Below are 20,340 nucleotides of genomic sequence, written 5' to 3' on the forward strand. Positions count from 1 at the left end.
AGGTGGGTGTTGGTCTCTTCTCCCAAGTAACTGGCGAAAGGACGAGAGGAAATGGCCTCAAGTTGCGCCAGGGGAGGTTTAGGTTGGACGTGAGGAAAAATTTCTTTACTGAAAGAGTGGTTGAACATTGGAACAGGCTGCCCAGGGAAGTGGTTGAGTCACCAGCCCTGGAAGTATTTAAAAGACGGGTAGATGAGGCGCTTAGGGACATGGTTTAGTTACTAATGTGTTCTTTCCCAAAAAAAGAATACTGTAATTTCCTTTTATTCTGCCTAAAAGTTCTTCGAGAATAATTTTTATCCTTCAAGCTGAGAAAAATCAAACAGCTAGAAATTCCAACATGTAATTTGGCTTCATTTCCATACTGCTATGAAACTGCAGCATCTCTTACCACCGTGCACGTACATCTGTTTGTTTGAACTTTGACTAGGTTATCACACCTGTTCCTTTGGTGGTGTCTGAGTAACAATAATTTAGTACAGCCTTACGCACCAGTCTGGAAAAAGTAATCCTACAGCTAGAACAGGAAGTTGTGTCCTCTTTGCAATAATAAGAAACAACCAAATGTTTCAGACACACAAACTTAATGACAAGTGCCTGAAAAGTTTATCATTTTTTAAAACTCTGATGTAAGAGGAATTGTATGTGTTTTACTAATCGCATTTCTATAACTGAGAAATGTCAATTCTGTTTTCTTTTTCTTCGTTTTTGGGGCGATCTGAAGTATTGTGAAATAACTGAAACTAATACACTGCAAAAACTCTTAAAACTGTTGCAGAGCAAGACAAAAACAAGGTGAAAAGATCATTAAAGCAAGCAAGAGCTAGCATGTGTCGTGGTCAGTCTGGAGCTGTGCCTTAGCTGCCTGAGCAGCCAACTGTTAAAGAGCAGCAGCTGGGTTCCACCTGCCTTTCTGTCTGTGAAGTTCCCTGAAAGAGCTGAAATAAACTTTGCCAACCCACTCCTCCCTCAAATTTGATTGATATGATGATCAGGTTCTACAACTTTGGCAGACAGTCATTTAGACAGCTCAACTACATACCACTTGTCTCAGGAAAGCCAGCTACTTAATGTTTTTCAACATGCAGGATTTATCTTTCAAGTAAAGATACCAACTTTCTATCAAAAATGAAAAAGAAACGCATTTGAAGGAAAATTTGCCTACAGTGTGAATCCCCAAATAATTTTCAGGTTGTCTCCCCAAGAAAAACTGTTATATATGTACTGTTCCATAATGTTCTAAACTGGCAATGCCCCAGAGCACAGCACTCGGATGAGTGTTCTTTGGAGTAATAACTTACATTACAAGGACTTAATTCTGCTCATAGTTGTGTATGTATAACTCAACATAAATGAATGTTGCATGCAGACAGCCAAGGGCAAAATCTGGTACAAAATATTTCAAAAGGATGAAAACATATTGGACTAAAAAAGCCTCCACATTTTACAAGTGAAGTAATGGAATAAAACCAGCTGTATTCATAACCACATAAAAACATTCCACATTAATGTCCCTAATTTCAGTAAGAATATTAGGAATATTGGCGTAACAGAAAAGCTACAGGACATCCGGGAGTGAATGACCCACATAATGTAATTAAAACCAATACTAAATATGCCACTGGAAAAGAACAAACACAAGGAGGTTATTAATTAAAAGGTATAATACTCCCAACATGCAAACTGGCAGCCACAAGTTAAGCTCGGAAGAATTACCTTCTTGGTTTTCAAACTGTTCTGACAACAGATGGTAGCAGCAGCCTACACTGCAAACTGCTTTGATTTCAGGCTTGGCAGTAAAAATTCGTAGTGTATTTGCAGCAAGATCGCCACATGTATGTAGACCCACCATCATACAGTCCTAAGAAGAAAAGGAAAAAAAAGCAACAATAAGGCATCTCCCTCTTCAACTGAAAGAGCACGACTAACAACAACAAACTCCAAAACCCAAACATGCTGCAAATGGTTATTGAGCTGTAAAGTTTAAATACACAACTCCATGAGGACTCCTGCTGTTCTGTTGTAGAATTTTTCAATGCATAATAAAAGCTCTTCAGCGCTAAGAAAACGTCGTGCACTGCCTCTGTGGAGAGACAGACTGCTCATTGCTTTGTTCAGGTAAGGAACTACACATCCCTGCACTCTACCTTTGCCGGCCATGAGGAAGCAGAAGTTCAAGACTATGAATAACAGCTGATTTACCTGCATGGAAGGGAACATCTGCGTGGGGACTGGACACAGGCCATTTTCTCTTGTCTTTCGTAGCTTTCCTGTTATTGTTATTACTACCACTGCTACTTCCTTTTCTTACTTCAGATTTACTACTGTAAATCTGGCTGGACCTATCTATGGCATTTCTGCTACTTTAAGCTGCTGAAATCAAAACCACTTCCTAAGTATAGACGTAATGTGAAGAGCAGGCTTTACTTCCGAAACTGTAGTACTGCCGCAGTTTTGCAGTGTGCCTACTACTACTACTCAACAGCAAACGGGCATTTTCTTCCATAGCACAAAGAACAAACTTCAGCTTCAGATGCTGTTCTTCTGTCCATTCTATTTCTTGTTTTCCTTTTTCCTCAATTCCCCTTTCCCCTCTATTTCTCCATCCAAATTGTTCCTCTTCTCACCATTCATAACAAGATATTTCCCTTCTGGCATTGTTAGTTGGAAGCTACATGGTAAACATGGTGTTGCTTTGAATTTCAGCCTTATTTATTAACAAGGTTATCAACAAGAAATTAGCCGAGACATTCAACTGGGATACCTTTCTATAATCATTCTGACTTTATATGCACATCTGTTTTTGCTGCTTTACACCTGATTTTCTCACCCATCTGTATTATATGGTATATGTATGTGCAAAACAGTAAAACCTCCCCTTTCCTATCCCCCTTCTCACCTTCCACTTTGTGCTGCTTCTCTGTCCTTGCCCTCTCCTTGTCTTAGGATCCAAATTTTTTAGGTGGCAAAAGTTCAGTTTCAGTCCAGCTTAGTTTTTAAAGACTTTTTTCCTATCAGTCAGCTTCAGCTCACCATTCCACAAAGCTTTTTTCCACGTGCAATTACGGTAATAGTGGAACAAGACTAAAGTTTGGAAGCTAAGAGATGTGCACTTGCAAGGGCGGGGTTTAAACCCCAGGACAGGAAAAGTTAGAGAGATTCTTTCAGGAGAAAGCTAGTGGAAGATGGCTACCACATGCAAGCTAGAGGAAACACATTACAATGCTCAAAACTTCTGAACAACACGAGGGCAGTCTGTCTGCGTCAGGTACACTTTTAGACAGTCATTGACTTCAGTGAGGTTGCCTGGGTATAACTGAAAGTACTTTCTGGATTGTTGGCTTAAGTGTAGCAAAATTTGATATCTCAATATTAGTCCTGGGCTATATACAAACATGCATTCCTATACCTGTATTTCATCAGCAGATTAATTTCAGAACTTACGGTATAAATCAGTAAATACTAATTTTACCCATTCTCCATTTGTCCCCAGCTTAGGAAAATTTGAGGAAAAAAAAATCAATTTATGGTTACAATAAAAAATTGTAAATATTTGTAAAACTATTTCTAAAAAATATTTTATTTCTAAAAATTCTCAAAATACTTTTAAAACATGTAAATGATTGCACATTTTAGTTTTTTAATTACACACATTCATCACACATAATGTGCCATTTGATTATTACTATTTTTTCACACAATGAAGCTTTTACCTTTTCTGACAGTAATTTTTTTTTTTTTAAAGAAAGGCAGCGATACAGGATTTCTTCTACCTTTTACATCATACAAATTGCATGCTAAGAGGATACAAAACCCAACTGTGCAAATCTAAAGACATATGCTTCATCAGCAAACCCTGCTGCTCAGGGTGTCTTTTGCAGACAGACATGAGCTTGCTCCACACGTTTTCAGATACTCAGTAGGATTTATTAGCTCAAGTTATAGGGCCATCAGCACAAACCTATGGTCTTGAATCAGAGATGAATTACACCCCTGAATGTAACAGTTCGGTTACTACTGAACACGGACAAGTTTTTATCTTTCCATAAAAGACTGAATTTATCTACCCAATCAATGTACATTAGCTCAGGCATAGGAACTAAACAGCCACACAGCTTCTAGACTTGTGTCACTGTCTTTGGGCAGCTGAGCTTGGGCTTGGGCTTGTTTGATCAGGGTGATGGAACACCTCTCCTGTGAAGAAAGGCTGAGAGAGTTGGGGTTGTTCAGCCTGGAGAAGAGAAGGCTTTGGGAAGACCTCATTGCAGCCTATCAGTACTTAAAGGGGGCTTATAAAAAAGATGGCGGCAAACTTTTTAGCAGGGCCTGTTGCAACAGGACAAGGGGGAATGGCTTTAAACTGAAGGGAGGTAGATTCAGACTAGATAGAAGGAAGACATTTTTTACGCTGAGGGTGGTGAAGCACCGGCACAGGTTGCCCAGAGAGGTGGTGGATGCCCCATCCCTGGAAACATTCAAGGTCAGGCTGGACGGGGCTCTGAGCAACCTGATCTAGTTGAAGATGTCCCTGCCCACGGCAGGGGGGTTGGACTAGGTGACCTTTAAAGGTCCCTTCCAACCCAAACTGTTCTATGATTCTATGATTGTTTGTGTAGACACAATCCCTGCCAGCTAGTAAATTACTAAATGATCTTAAAGTAACTCTGAAAAGTCAAAATATAAAAACATTAGTTGCAAATAGGGCTCTTTACAAACTTTTTATGCTGAGTACTAGCCAAAATAAATTCTCCTATGCCTTCAAAGTTTAATTGAAATTACAAAAATATAAAACTTAAAAAATAAGAAATTTCAGGAAAATTGAAATTCCAGTGCTTAATATATCCATCTACCTGGTAAATATAACTCTTTTCATAATAATTAAATGTTATCTATCACCACAATTGTAAAATACCTGAATGTGCTAATATGTATGCTGTTAACTTTGACAGCTGATTATTATCTACCCCATAAATTCTAAAGGATGGTTTACATATTCAAAATAATCCCAGCACATATATTAAAATAGAAAAACAATCTGTATCTGCTAGACATACTTCTGCTAACTGGCTGAAAAACATTATTGGGCCAGAATATTCATTTACACCACTGATAGCACTCTATGTACACTCAGCAAACATTATGTACATATGAAAATGGCAATATAAAGACAATGGACAATCTGCTTCAAATATTAGTAAAATAACCTCCAGATCTGTTATGATGTCACTGAGTTCTGTTTCTGCAGTGATGCAAGAGGTCAACGGAAAATACAGGTTTGATTCACTCGACTTGCTTGCTTTAGCCTTGAGAGATGCCATTTTTCTTTGCGCCCTTTCCTCTTCACAGAGTTCCCCACAGCTACACTGAGACGAAGAAGAAACTTCTACAGCATCAGCAGGCAGAACATTTAGAATAGCAAGAACCTCTTCAGAAAGTTTGCTCTCATCAGATTGTGTCCGAGTCACCAAATCAACTTCAGTTTGTTTGCTGGTTTCAGATGTAGCTACTTCTGTGAAACCACAAGAAGGAACTAAATTCTGGATAGTCACTTGGTCCTGACTTTGAAGACTGCTGTCGTTATTTAAGGGCTTTTCACCGATTGCTTTACATTTAATTTCACTTTCCACTGGCCTGTCATTTGCCTCTTCCAACCTCTGGCTTTTGAGGTTTGCTCTTCCTCGACTCTGATATGCTCTCCAGTGTTTCTTCAATTTTCTGTTCCTTTCATGAGCACCATTAGTGTTGGTGTTTGAGGAGTCAATTCCATAAACTTTTAAGTTATATTGCATGGACAAAAATGAACTCAGGTAGCCTTTTCCAGAACCTATATCAATGACCTAGGTAATGGGGAAAAAAGAAAATAGAATTTGCTGTATTAATGAGCAACATGACACACTTCAATCAAATGCAAAATAATTCCCAAAAAATTTAAGCATGGATTTAATAGTTACCTTATCAGTATCATCCCTCCTAATACACTTAGTTCTTTTGCTTTGTTGGTCCACTTTTTGACTTTAAAACACAGAATTAAGTCTTAACTGATTTGCTCCAGAAAACAGACACTGCAATGCTTATGCAATGCACATGTCCTGACTCTTCTGGGAAAGACTTCCAGTATATTTTTTGACACAGAACTTCCCTCTGCTAAAGAAAATAACCATAAACTGTCACCACCACCACCACCTGCCCTTGCTAAACTGGGTCAGGATGCAGAGTTAGCAAAGAAAGCGTTCACAGTATTTAGCTTTAGGCACCCAGCTCCCATACTGAGGAGTCTACTACCACTAGGTGTGCAGAAATAAGCAACTTCAGATTCAGTGCCTAACTTAACCACTCCAGATGTGACCTAAAGACAGGTGATATTGATACCCCCTTTTATGTTAGAATGCTTATTTATACCACTTTCCCATTCTGTGAAAATGATCCATACGGCTTTCATTAACTTGAGGATGCTTTTGTAATAAAACAAAGGGGCTCGTATGTCACATGTGCTTCGCACTGCCTGTTCTCGAGGAAGGAGTGAATAGAAGGGATAACTAGCTGACAGTTTAGTTCATCTCATAGTTGATAGCATGTGCTAGTTCAGTGACTGATATAATGCAGGAAGGAAAACACTATACAAGAGTAATAGCAGAAACAAGGGTAACCTGAGAACTTTAACTACATAATCACAGCTTTATATCATGTGTGTTTTAATTTGTAATAAATATGTAACAAAATATTTTACAAGAATAGGCAGAGTGACATTTCTCTAAGGAAAGAAAATTATAATGTTTGCTTCTGTTCAGGTATCCACCAAAAACTATACTGACTAGATATAATGACTTTGTAGATGTTCCTGAAAGTGTTTAATTCAAGAATATCTATGTCTTGTTCTTGGTCTGTCACACGTTCATAAGAAAGCTTACGCTGACATTTGTAAGTCCAAATAGCAGCATACACTACATGGATCCATCTTAAACTCAACTGCATATTTTTTTATCAGGTAAGAATACTCAGTTCAGCAATACTCTTACTGAAATGAAAAAGAAAGATTTATTCCTTATTCTAAGAAAGTTTAAGATTTGTACAGCCATGGAATTAGGAAGAAAAATTTCAACCAATGTCAGTAAAGACTACGTAAATCAGCGAAGAATATACACTATTAGGTAAAAATCGTTTACCCAGGCTGCACATGGCTTTCTCATCTGCACTCGTCATGTGATACTGCTGCATATTTGCCATCTAGGTATGCTACAATCCTCAAATTTCTTGAATGAAATCAGTACACGAGTGGAGTTAGTGAAATAGAATTGATATAATCTAAGCATACTTTTTGAAAATGTCATTTATTTGTCATGTTTATCACCAATATTCTCCTAGATTATTTAAAGGTGAAGAAAAGAAAAGTGTTCAAGGAATAATTTTACCCACTATTTTATGTAACAGATATTACTATTATGCAGAATACGCACACCTCCACTTCTACGAGGTTTTTAATTATTTCTGTGAAAGGCAGCATTTGGACACAAGAGTCAGCTAGTGAATTATTCCTAACTCCTACTTGTGACCTCTAGTGGCTGTAAAGACAAACTGCTGTTTGGGTAAGGTTTTTTTAGTTGTTCCCAAGTAAAAAGAAAACAGTAATATATTGTTAAATTAGCACTGGGAGAATAGTTTTAAAACAAAAGGAAAAATTGACTAAAAATAAGCAGGCAATGATCTTGTGCTAAAAAATAGACGGCATTAAATTAATCCCTGCTTTACCTTCCCTTGATTACATAAGGAAAGGTAATCAGCAATCCATAGCATATCTGCCAAGCATGAACTTTTAAAATGAAATTTCCATGATATAATGAACTCCAAAGGTCTTGTCCATAGTGAGTTGGGTACTATGTTTAAACACAGTTTCTGGCACGGCGCAATCAAGAACTTCATTTCCAGAAGCATTCCAACGTTTCCCAGCACCAAATCACAAATTTAATGGATGCTGAATGCAGAATTATATCATACTTACATTACACATTGCAACTCTTGCTGCACATGCTGCAATTTCCAAGGAAAACTTTCACAAATACATTAAAGAAAACAAATGTGCATTTAAACAAAGCATCATCATCACTGGCTTCTTTTCAGAGTTTAATCAAGAACTTCTTTATAAAATAAAGTTCCACTTGTGTAATAGGAACAATGCTTAAAAGGGGCAGTAAACAACTGAAAAAAACCGCTTTAGTTAGTTTGCTTTGATGTTTAATTCGAATCATTAACCTAGAAGTGATTACAGTAGTAATAAAATTTCTGCTTTTATTCTCATTTTACTATTTATTATACTACATTATAAAATACCACAAGAGAGCAATATCCTCTACCACCCATTATACATCATGGGTATGGAGGTGAAATGGAGGGCATTTTTCAAGCCGTCAGCAATCTGTAATATCTGAAAGAAACACCCTGAGGACACGTGTTGTTGTAAAACATGTGTTGTGTTTTCATAGCTCGATTGTTTAATTAAATGCTGCACATATTTTGTTTTGCGAGAAGGATAGAAAAAAATCAATAAGGAAAAAACTCTCCTAAAACTTTACAATTCCTATACTTTTTTAAGTTGAAAGGTAACCAAAACAAAAGGAGTCGCTTTTTTAATAATGAGAAGGAGGCTTTTCTTTTTTTTTTTTAAATGTAACTGGAAAGCTCTTTTCATATATTCGGGATTTGTAACTTTGCACAAATAAATTTTGCTACAGTGTATGACTAAAATGGAAAAAAGTTAATATAGAGCAGTCACCATTTCATATTCAGTGATATACTGCAGTAATATTTTTCATTAAATGTTACAATTCTTTCAAAAAATAAACAGAAAATAATCCTTTGTCTAAAGACACTCCAAGCCATCTGACAGAAGTGCATAATCACTGCATGAAATTGCAGCATATTGACAGATACTTAATAATGATTGGTTTGAGATTTTATTAGTAACCAGCTACATTGGGGCTTAGGTTAGGTCATTAAGGTGGCTCTACTTTTTTACTCTCTGAATATGGGTTTTCCTTTCCTTTCATTCCTGAATCTCACAGGAACTATTTAAAATCTAAATGAAAATGCTATATGAAACACCACCTTCCAGCAAACGCAGAGAACATTTAGTATTGCACTATAAGCAAACTACACTCCTACAGCTTTTTCAGTACGTGAATGTCTTCAACACTTGAACAACTAATACTTGCCTGAAGCAAAAGGTAAGCAAGGCAAAAAACATGCTAATGATAGAAGAAATTAGTTTCACAAATCTGCTGCTACTGTATTTCTGTTCTTTACAGAGTGCATCCACTTTATGGCTGTTGAGGGCACCCACACTTGTCACCACGGCTGGCTCCTGAAAGAGCTGCTGGAGAGATCGCCTTCCATCGCTGTAAGCATAGATGCTCACAAATTGATTGCGCCTCATTCAGTAATATTTGACCTTAATTGCAGCTATTTACTTGGTAATCCCAGTTGTAAGGAGAAGACTGCCTAAAACTTTGCCTTCATCAGTCGTTCCTCACAAAACAGATGGTCAGGATTCAGAGTTTTGATCTCTGTTTCCAAGGATGCCACAGGCCTGACCCAAACCTATCAAGGGTACTGCATCTTTTACATTACCTAAATTAAACTCAGTCTGAGCCAAATAACTTCCTAATCAAAGTTCAGCTTCAGCAACTCAGAGCTGAATCCAAGTTTTGGCGCCTGCCCTTCGGTCTACGGTGGCAGCAGCAGCAACTCAGGATGCTGCAGCTACAGCTCTACCACTAAACTGAACAGAGCATGGCCATGTACTCTACCCTCGGCGCACGACTGGCCACACCATTAATTTTTAGCAACCCCCCTGGTGCAGGTATGAAGCAGGCCAACTAGCGCTCTCCCATTACAAAGACCAGGCACAATATGGGGGACAAGATGTACCAGAGACCATAGTAACACAGACTTGGCCTGCCCACCTGCAGCTGTCTCTTCCCCCTTACCCACATCTGACACGTTGATCTTAAACTATACTCAGACATATTTACTTAGGAAAAAAAAAGGCTCAGAGGGAATATGTTCAGCATAAAACCTGGGCAGGTACCTTATTAATCTTTGGTTTTAAACAAACATAGTTTGTTCTCCACAAATCTTTGTGGGAATGAATATTAGGCTGGAAGAAATTAGTCTCCATTTACACTTGCAGCTCCTTGCACAGAAAGCAAGTGCAGCTCAGATGTAGAAAGGAATCAAATGCAGTGTCCAGAGCCACTAGTCATCTACAGTTTAAAGCCAGGATGAAGCTACATTAGCCAGTTACTAGCATTAGAGAGATTAAAATGATTAAACCAGCTCAGTTCACCCAGATACTTACAAATTTAGTCTTACTGCAACAAAGATCTAAGATGTGGAATCTAACAGAAAGTTTAACACTGAAAAAGCTTACAGAAAAATTACATGTATGTCAACTGAGGAAATGGTATTGGTGTACTTTTGTCTAATAGAACGTGAAATACGATACTCAAAAAAGTCAAGTATTGTTGACAAACATGCTTGTGTTTTGTCAACAGATCCATAAGTAAACATCTATGAAGTTTTAATGCAACAGTGATCTAGCGCACAGTGCAATCATAACTAGATGTAAAAAAAAAAAAGGGTAAGTTACAATCAAATTTGAGAAAGGAATCCTGCAATTCTTCACCATCCAAGGATGAACTTGCCATCTGATGTATGAAACGGCCAATTCATAGTCATTGCTGGGTGATAATGGTGTTGGGTTTCCAGATCTCATACGTGTTCTACCAAATGTAGAACTCTGCACGTAAATCTCTGCTTAATCTGGTCTCTCTTCAAACTAAAAAGATCGTAACTAAATTCCTAATTGGTAGATCTCAATCCACATTAAATAAAGGTGAACAGCATTAAACAATAGGAAACAATTTAAATCTCTTGCACCAGAATAAGATGAGCTTTCAAAATTTCTCAGATTTTCTGCTTTGGTCTCTATGTGGCACTCTTTTGTGCCTGACAGAAGGAGAAGAACGAAGTTTTGCTCTCCTACTGATGCTTATGGTAAATTGCCAGCAATATAATACTGATAAACAAGGCAGTACCCGTGCATAAAAGGGTAAAAAAAGGCAAAAAAGCAGTACAATTTTTAGCTGCTCAACGTATAGACGATGATTATAGTTTCTTAACATTTTTCATGAGTCATAAAATGACTATGACTCACTGAAAGGCAGCTCCTTTGGAACAATACATTTGTAAACAAAATTGTCCTTCAGCTTGGCCCTAAAGGCTCTTCTTTAGCTACAATTATTTACAGAAAAAATAAGAACAGCAGTGATAGAACACCAAAATGATGTATTGGAACACAATAAGGAGAATCATTTGGAAGGTACACAGTAACATACAATAAGAAATGCTTTCTTACCTGCTTTATACCACAATAATTCGCTATGCTGTCTACCAGCTCTGACATCACCTGCACTTCATGTGATTTCTTATTATTCATAAACTCATCAGTTTTGATACCTGTATCAGATTAAGAAAATAAATACACATTAACACAACCCATAATGATAAATATTTGTGACTAATCAGAAAAAATACCAGCCTAAAAATATGCTATAATATTTTTATATTTTAAGGATCGTAATTCTTAATTAAAAACTCACTATATTATTACAAGACTAAACTTCGGAATTACAGATGAATTAGTAAAATTCAACACACTGTAAAACTTAGTACTGTTAGTGTAGTTTTTTAAGATGTAGCATATCTAATACCTGACCAGATATTAGACAATAGCTACTACTATAAAACTGTACTATTTCTTCCTGTTCATTAAAAAATACTTATTTTTGTGTCGTTTATCACGTTTACATATATGAAATATAAGGGCAGGGACAATTAATAATCACACAGTACAGCTTGTTAGTTCCGCAGATTTGCTCACAATATCAAGTGGGAGATATCCAAATAAAAGTTATGAGCAACGCTGGGGAAATTCAAAGGAAGATGCACTTTTATTTTCTTTATTTACCCTATGGATGGGTTATGGAACCGTTACATGTTTATGGTAGAAAATCACTCATTTTAGTGTTGCCGGAGAATATGTTAATGAGATGGAGACAATCTCTACCACAGGTTTACTGCTTGTGGAGAATACCAAGCACCCACTTGCTAATCTCTACATCCCCCAACCAAAGGAGGAGCTCAGAAGTCGCTCCCTTGGGAAAAACCCAAACATTTCTCTTAGGCAACCGACACTACAGTACACTTGGCTCTAGTTAAATTGATGGAAATTTTTGCAAGTCTGAGCGATGGTAGAAGAAATTGGACCGTTACTGATGAGCACGCTCCTAGAAAACAAGACTTTTCTACATGACTAGGCAGATTAACTTTCCCATTCTCTGCTTTTTGCACAGTATGCGTTCATCTCTCCAGAAACTGATCATTAGGCAAAAAACTATGTTCATTCCTTGATCAGATCATGCTGGGAACAGAGCCAAGAGTGTTACTCCTTTAAAAGAGAGTGGGGAATTGAACTGAGCTCATGAGAAACCTAGTGTTTTTTCTATTTTTCCCAAAACCCACAGGATCTCTCTATTTCTTAAACATCTGGGTTTTTTATAATAAACTGTTATGACAATACTTAAAATCTAATATAGACTCTATGAACTGACAAAAGAAAAAAATGGACTAAAATACTTTTAAACAAAACAAATAGCAGAAACAAGTGTTTGTCATTTCACTAAAGATTCTCCTTAACTTTGAAACTGTGAAGATCTACACGGTGTCCTAAAAAACTCTTAATTTGTAAGCATTTCAAATGAAAGAAAAAAAGACAGAAAAAAAATAACAAAAAAGAATAAAGGTCTCTTTTTTGGTTTATATTTGAACATTTTTGTGTCTGGATAGGCTCATCAGGTAAAGAAGCAGAATGGGAACAGAAAGAAACAGACATTTAACTTCTTGACAGAAATAAAAGTTGCTTGACTGTTCTCCAAAGCAGCAGTGTCACTTTGAACTATCACCACATATTGCACCTTTTACTCTTTGCTATAGTATGAATTCAGGAGACTGTGAAGTACCATTTCAGAGAGTACTTAAACCAAATTAAGTATTTCAAACATGGAAGAAATCCAGAAATCCAGAAACCAGACCCAACTTACAAAAGCTGAGGTTCCAGCTAGAAAAATCATAGTTTGCTTATACCTACATATATAAAGCATTTATCACCTTAGCTACTAACGTTTCTTAACCATTTTTAGACTTCTTTTCCTACTTTTTGCAGAATGAACACTCTGTTTATATTTCAGCTCAGGGAAAATGATATTGTTTGCAGAAAATTATGGATTTTTTATAAAGCTGCATATTCTGCAAAATTCTGATAGATTTTTTTACACCATTTTGAAAAACAAGCAGACATATTACAATCTAATAGAAAAACTGTATTTGGGGACTGCCTTATATTGCCAAGACAACTGCAAATTTGAAAAAAATATGTACACTAGTTTTAAACAAACTGTGTAAATTCATTCTGCTATCACAAAATTACTTTTTTCAGACAAATAATTATACATGTAGATTTTCTTATTATGTGTACAACTGATGCAAACAGAACAAATACTAATTTAAAAAAAACATAAGAAATTTAGAGATCCATCTCCTTTTGTGATGAAAAAAGAAAGTAGGGTTCGAATACTTGGCAGATGTAGTCTGGATGTAATGGAGTAACAGAAAGCTTAATGTTACTAGTTTTAGCTGGTACTAAAATGTTGCTTATTTCCATTGTGAACTCCTAGCACAGGTAGCTGTTGTCCATTTGAAAAACTGCTTCAACCCTGTAACGCCATTGCAGCCACATCTTTAGTTGTGAAGCTGAACAAATTGAGGAAAGATGGTTTTTTATACAGGGCTAATGCAGATCTTCCTAAGATCTCCTATGGCAGGGTGCAGGGCTTTTATACCCCAGCTGCCTGTGGAAATTCAGATATACCAGTAAAAAAAAAGAAATTCACGGTCCACACCAGACAACACCACCTATACAGAAGCTACACTACTATGATTTAATTCCATAAGCCAGAGTGAGGGACTGAGATAACCATATACTAAAAAAACATTGAGGCAGAGTGATATTACAGTACATGGAATTTAAAGACAGATTCGTAAACAGTCACTGCATGACAACAACCTTGGCCATAAACACATTGCAAAGGTAGAGAGTGCTCTTAATCCAATACTCTGGCAACCCTCGCTTCTTGTATCAGATATGAACCTTGCAACAAGAGAAATTCTCCCTGCTGGCTTGCTCCCCTTGGCCAAGCTCTTCTGGACCCGTGTGTTCAGTGCAAGCAACCTGATGGTGCAGAAGGGACCACAGTGACCTTCGTTAGGAAGCAATGGAGAAAGCCCTTTAGACTCATAACTCCACTCTGAGTAGCTGTGTCCACAATACACCTAAAATGTTTATGCTTACCAATTGTCCCAAGGAAGGACAGCAGTATGTCTACATTAAGATGGTGAAGAAGTTAAGAGAACTACGCAAATATGCGAACTGTGGGAATAGGATCATAAGCATGTTTGTCTCAGAACAAGAAAATGTATTAAAAACATCTGAAACATAAATGGAATTATCCTGATGCATACTTTTCAGAATATGAGCAAGGCCATTGTAAAGTTGCCAATTTTCTCAGACTTACACTTCTCTTGACTTGCAAGCTTTAGTATGTCAGGAAATTAATATATTTTCTGAAACACAGAATTAAGTCCAAAATATCTAAAATAGCTTAAAGTAAAAAGATCACAACTTTCATTTGGCAACTTGCATGTTATGAATCCATAATTTGGTATTTTGCTTCTGCCAAATGATTACCAGGAACTTCAATTAAGTTAATTTAACTGATACTTACTGCCAATTCAACACAAAGGTTTTGAATTATAATACCATTGTATACATTTGGAACACATTTTATTTTTTCTATGAAGTACAATTTAGAATTACTGCATCACAAACCCAGGCCCCAGTTACCCAATCGAGCAGCACTCCTGCAAGACACAGAATAAAATATTCAGCAATTGTCTTATTCCTGATGTTCCATTCTGCATGACAAAAAGATGAAAGAATCCTTGCATTTTTGTCTAAGAAAGCTCATGCAGGTATGAACTCAAATATGAGTATAACAAGGTAGAACTACAGAATTACAGAAATTTAAGCAGGGAATGAGAGCATAATAAAGATGAAAAGAGCTAAAAAGCAAGTGAAAGAAAAGCAGCATACAGTTGTCAAACAAGAAAAAAGGGCTTCAGATGAACTAGCAGCAGAAGGAAAGCAGCCAGAAAGTAAACTTACAGTAAGACCAATGCACAACAAACCATTAAGACTATCTTAGCTATGGCATTTTAGTAATTCTGAAAAAATGGAAAACTGGGGAGTCAACCATGGAAAATGGCAAAATTGGAAAGAGAAGATAGCTGTAGAAAATGGGAGAGATGCCCAACATATATAATGGTGTTATCATTTAGGATAAGAAATGTCAGAGTTTTAACATATTATAGAGATAAAACACACTAGAAAGCAAAGGCGGAGAGCTGCTCAGTCTGTTTCTGAAAAACTAATGAGAAATCTGAAAGACAGTGACAAATCTATAATGACTGAGGACTTGATGAAGAGCACATTTTCAGTGAAAATGACAGCAGCCAAAGTAAGTATAAATACCAGTTTATCATCTGATACAAAAAGTATAATCAGGGGCAAGTCTTCCAGTGTCCAACTTGATGCCAACTTGAGAGTGATTTAATCCAATTTATTTAACTACAGAAAATGAAATTATTCTAGTTTTATGACATATATTTGGTATTGGTCCAAAACATACAGAATGAATCTTTTTTTTTGAGACATCAACCACTTATTGGGCCATATTCAGCTAAACGCCAAAGCACATACTTAATATTAAACAAAAGATGTAAGAAAGGAACTCACTTGCCAGATTTTAGGGTGAGACTTTTAAAAAAAAGCAAGAATAGCAACCATGATTCCTGCCACTCAGGGAGAAGAGAAACAAAGAGAATTAACAAGACAACTCAAATAATAATGTGCCTGCTGGCCTATCTCACGCCCTTTAAAACTGAATCTCAGGAAGGGTCTATAGGTACTGAATGCTGTGACCCCTCTGCTCAGATTTTAGGAAGAGAATCCATTCTCTTAACAAAGACAATGGAGAAGCTATCTAGGAACAAATGAAAATTGAAGTGAGAAGCATGTAGGGGAAAAAAAAAAAAACAAGCCACCCTCCAAAACCAAAACTATGCAGGTCCTACAGTGAAAAATAAAAATTTAAATACAAATGTAAATATACCTGTTTTTCCTTGATTGTCTCCTCTCAGTGCTTCAAGTACGTCTTCTAATGGGGTGCACACTCCAAGGTTAGAGAAAGAATAATACTTAGCAGCCAGGGCAAATAAATGTACATTGATAAGCTTCTTAGAGTTTTCACAAAACACATTGGAAAATGTGTCATCATCTATATGAAAAAGAAAAGATTTCTGTTAACAGGGCTTTATGTCTCTGTAATAGTGCTGACAGAGAACTACAAGTAATAAATAAATGGTATCAGACAGAAGTAACCATTTATTTTGCTTGCATAAGTGGGAAAACTCATTATTTTTCTTCAGCTGTATTCCCCCTTCAGAACCAAGGTCAAATTTTGCTCTTAGCTTAACTAGTGTAAATGTGGAAAAAGCTATTCTTTTAGCAGAGCTACTTTAGTATAATTGACAAGAGAATTCAGTCAACATTATCACTGCTCTTTGTTTACAAACTTGCTCATTATTCATTTCCTAGTCACCCCCATCGGACAATATATACTACTAGATTTTTTAAGAAATAAAGCTGTTCAATATGTGAAATATTTTGATTTACAATCACTATATTCGCATACTTTGCAAGCTGCTTTGTAACTGATGAATCTACTGGGAGAATTAAATTAATTTTTATTACCAGTCAGGTGTGAGCCAAAGTTAGATTCCAATGCATATTTTGTTTGACTCAGGATGAAATGCTTCAGTTTGGCATTACTTAGTTCTTAGTTTCAAAAATGTACATTTATTTTTAAGTGAAACATATTGCTATGAACAATTTATTAATTCTGAGATTGTTTTGTATTGTCTAATTCCTCTCTCTTTTAGCTAAAACTATTGTGAATTCTACATAGTTTTGCTAATAATTTTTAAATATTTGTAATTCTTTTAAAATATACAAAAGCTAGCAAGTCCAGCAAACAAACTGTTAGAAAGATTTAGAAAATGTGTCCTGGTTTGCCTTTTGTCTCATGGTTAGATACTGACCAAGTGCATACCTAGCACGGTAGCTTTCCTGAATCTGGCCTACCCACCTGCACGGCAACAGATACAGCTGTTTTTATTGACCTCACCTCTAATGCTCTTAATTTTCCTGCATGACCACAATTACTGGTCATGCATATATTACAATTTATTGAAAACAGTCCCAACAGTGTCAACGCATTAATTTTCATGGTATTACACTACAACGGCATAAGTCCAGCAAACAAACTTTGGAACTAAGAAAGAATAAATATTGTCTAAACTATGACCAGAATTAATATTATTTCAGTGTCTGCATGGCGCTTCTCACTCTACTTCTCTCTACTACAAAATCAAAAAAGAAAGCCACCTTTCTCTATAAACGACTTTCCTATTTGAACTTCTGAACATCCAGTAACTTTTAGCTAGTGAACCTTCATGAAGGATAAGGGTGTAACATGATACTAGAGAACAGAAATAAAGAGAAACACTAAACCAGAATAAAGACTGCAAAGTTTTTAGGGAGAAGGGGTAATTTTGCTTCCAATGTCTCTTTAAGGGATGTTCCAGAAAGACAACAAATTAGATGTGTGCATTTTGAAACGACTGAAGAAAAAAAAATTTCCTTTCTGACAATATCTTCAAATCAAGCAAATAATGGAAAAGACTAATATAATGGGATAAGATAATCAAACACTTTTGGACAATGTACAGAATTATGCTTTTTTTCTCCCCCCCAAAAAATTTCAACAACCATAAAAGGAGGTGAGTATCTACACACAAAGAGTATTACTGCTTTCTGCTGGGTAGATGTTATGCAAGGAGTTCTTACAAGAAACTGTCACAGCTTGAGTTATTGCTGAAGAAGAAAATTTCAGTTTATTTTTAAGGGAGATTCACTCATTTAACTTATTGTAGACTTTCTGGGAATGAACAGCATTCCAGAAAATTTATAGACATTCACAAAATTAATGTAGTCTGAATCAGTAAAAATGCACAGAAATCTTTAGGTCTTGACGCAGTGGGAAGAAATCACTGATCTGTCAAGAAAGAGAACAAGGCTTAAGAGACTCAACAAGCCATTATAAGCCAACAATTATTGAGAAAGCGATAGACATGAGACATGAAGTCAAAAGGTGCAGAGGGATATTTTGACCAGCCAGCTGTTCAGCAGTTTTGCCAGGTGAAGAAGAAATCTAATTTTCTTGATGACAAATGGGTGTTCCACTTCGCTTCATGCATTTTATGACCTCTTTGAATTAGTATAGTATTTAGTATGGTTTGTTTGGGGTTTTTTTTCATTTTAGAAAACTGGAGCACATAACACTGAAACATACAATCTTTTTATCAACTGGCACACATTTTTAAATATACTGGCCAATATTGTATGGCAAAACAAAACAAAAATCAGTCAAGCAAAAGCCTTTCCCCCGAAATCCTCTTCTTTTCTTCATGACATAACATTATATGAAAGAAAGGAGATTTGAAAATACACTGGAATGTCAGCCTGTTACAAAATATTTCTTTAACATATGTGAGATGCATGAGAAACATCTGAATAAAATTTGATCTTTGTAATTTTCATTTTCATACATGTATATGACATGTTACATACACAAATGTATTTTGGTTTATAAGCAGCATTTTTTCAAAATGTCTGGCTAGATATTGGGTAGTTTTAATTGACCTTTATATTTTAAATACACTGAACTGTATCACTAGTGGAAAAAAATGTGCTTTCTATCATTACAGTAGCATCAGATACTTGGGGGTGCAAGAAGAAATACTGCCATGCTTCCTCCATATAACAGGAAAGCAATAAAATTCATGAAAACATGTCACTTTCGCATAACAAGTCTATCAGAAGATGCCTTTGTTGACTCCAAGTGTACTGATCTAAGTATTCTTTCAGTAATATTAAGCAGCTTAGAATTGTTCTTAATGTCAACTTTCTAGTGGTATTAGTAGAAATAAACAGAAAAAATACAAACCAACCTGAAATATCCTATAGGTGTCATAAATATTACATTTATGTATCTGCTTTAGTTCAAAAGGCAGAAATGAATGCAAACGTTACTGACAAATTAGGTACCTATATGTTGTTTATAAACATGATTTATTTTGATACTTGAGATGTTTGTTTCGCTACAATAGGCAGGATCTTTAAGTATATTAGTTTCCTTTATTGGAAATAAACTCACTATGCCAACGTTAACACCAGCCCTCCGATGCATGGTACCGAAATAGATACTGGAAAAGGTTTGTTTCAAAGCATCAGACTTGCCTACCATCTCAACCCAGAATGGCATCCCAGTCCAACGGAAGTTTCTACAAGGTCTAGGCCAGCATATAGATCTCTTCATCCAGAAAAGTCATTCTGAGCAGACAACAATTAATTTAAAAAATGGGCACAGATACACACACAAGGATGACATGCCTGCACGAGCTACCACGAGTTAATTATTTTGTTTAGGTAATTAACACTCCAGATGTATCTGGAGTGAAAGCTAGGGCTTTCTCATCAATTTCTACTGCAAGGTCTATAATCATCTTTCTTCAAATTGGATCAGCATCAACTCCTTGGATACCGTAACGGCCATACCCTTAACATCTACCAAAGTACCAAACACAAGAATGCCATTGACTAGGGCACTCGGCTTCCACCACACCAGCCATCATCCAGAACACAGCGAAAACAGTATCTCTCATCTCCTCTGTAAGGAATGCATATTGTATACCTCATTGGCAACTTTCACCCAACAATCACTGTGGAAATAAACATCACGTGAATTACATATACAAACTTGCTACAGTACAAAAAGAAAACAATCATCAACCATGCACATACCCATCTTACACCACACTACCCTGACACGGATATGGCAACTCCTTAAACCTATGCCCTTGAAGAAATTTATCCTCACTTTTCCCATCTAACTTTCAAACAGCTCACCAAGATCAACAGCATAAGCAAATATTCCGCAGAGTAGAGTTCACAATATTTAGCGACCCAATCTTCCTTTCACCTTACTTCCT

The 20,340-nt window shown here is 36.4% G+C and overlaps 1 protein-coding gene across 3 annotated transcripts in view; it reads right to left on the reverse strand.

Annotated features, from left to right (window-relative positions):
* Window positions 1-20,340, reverse strand: part of METTL25 (methyltransferase like 25) — a 65,189-nt gene that overhangs the window by 41,540 nt on the left and 3,309 nt on the right. For all 3 annotated transcript variants that reach the window (XM_009327515.1, XM_009327514.1, XM_009327516.1), the window contains exons 2-5: window positions 16,341-16,505; window positions 11,411-11,511; window positions 5,205-5,837; window positions 1,717-1,861 (exon numbers count right to left, since the gene is read on the reverse strand). In XM_009327515.1, coding sequence (XP_009325790.1) covers window positions 1,717-1,861; window positions 5,205-5,837; window positions 11,411-11,511; window positions 16,341-16,505 — 1,044 coding nt within the window. The remainder of the gene's footprint in view (window positions 1-1,716; window positions 1,862-5,204; window positions 5,838-11,410; window positions 11,512-16,340; window positions 16,506-20,340) is intronic.

This window comes from Pygoscelis adeliae, unplaced genomic scaffold, assembly GCF_000699105.1.
Source record: "Pygoscelis adeliae isolate BGI_AS28 unplaced genomic scaffold, ASM69910v1 Scaffold113, whole genome shotgun sequence".
Taxonomy (NCBI): Eukaryota; Metazoa; Chordata; class Aves; order Sphenisciformes; family Spheniscidae; genus Pygoscelis; species Pygoscelis adeliae.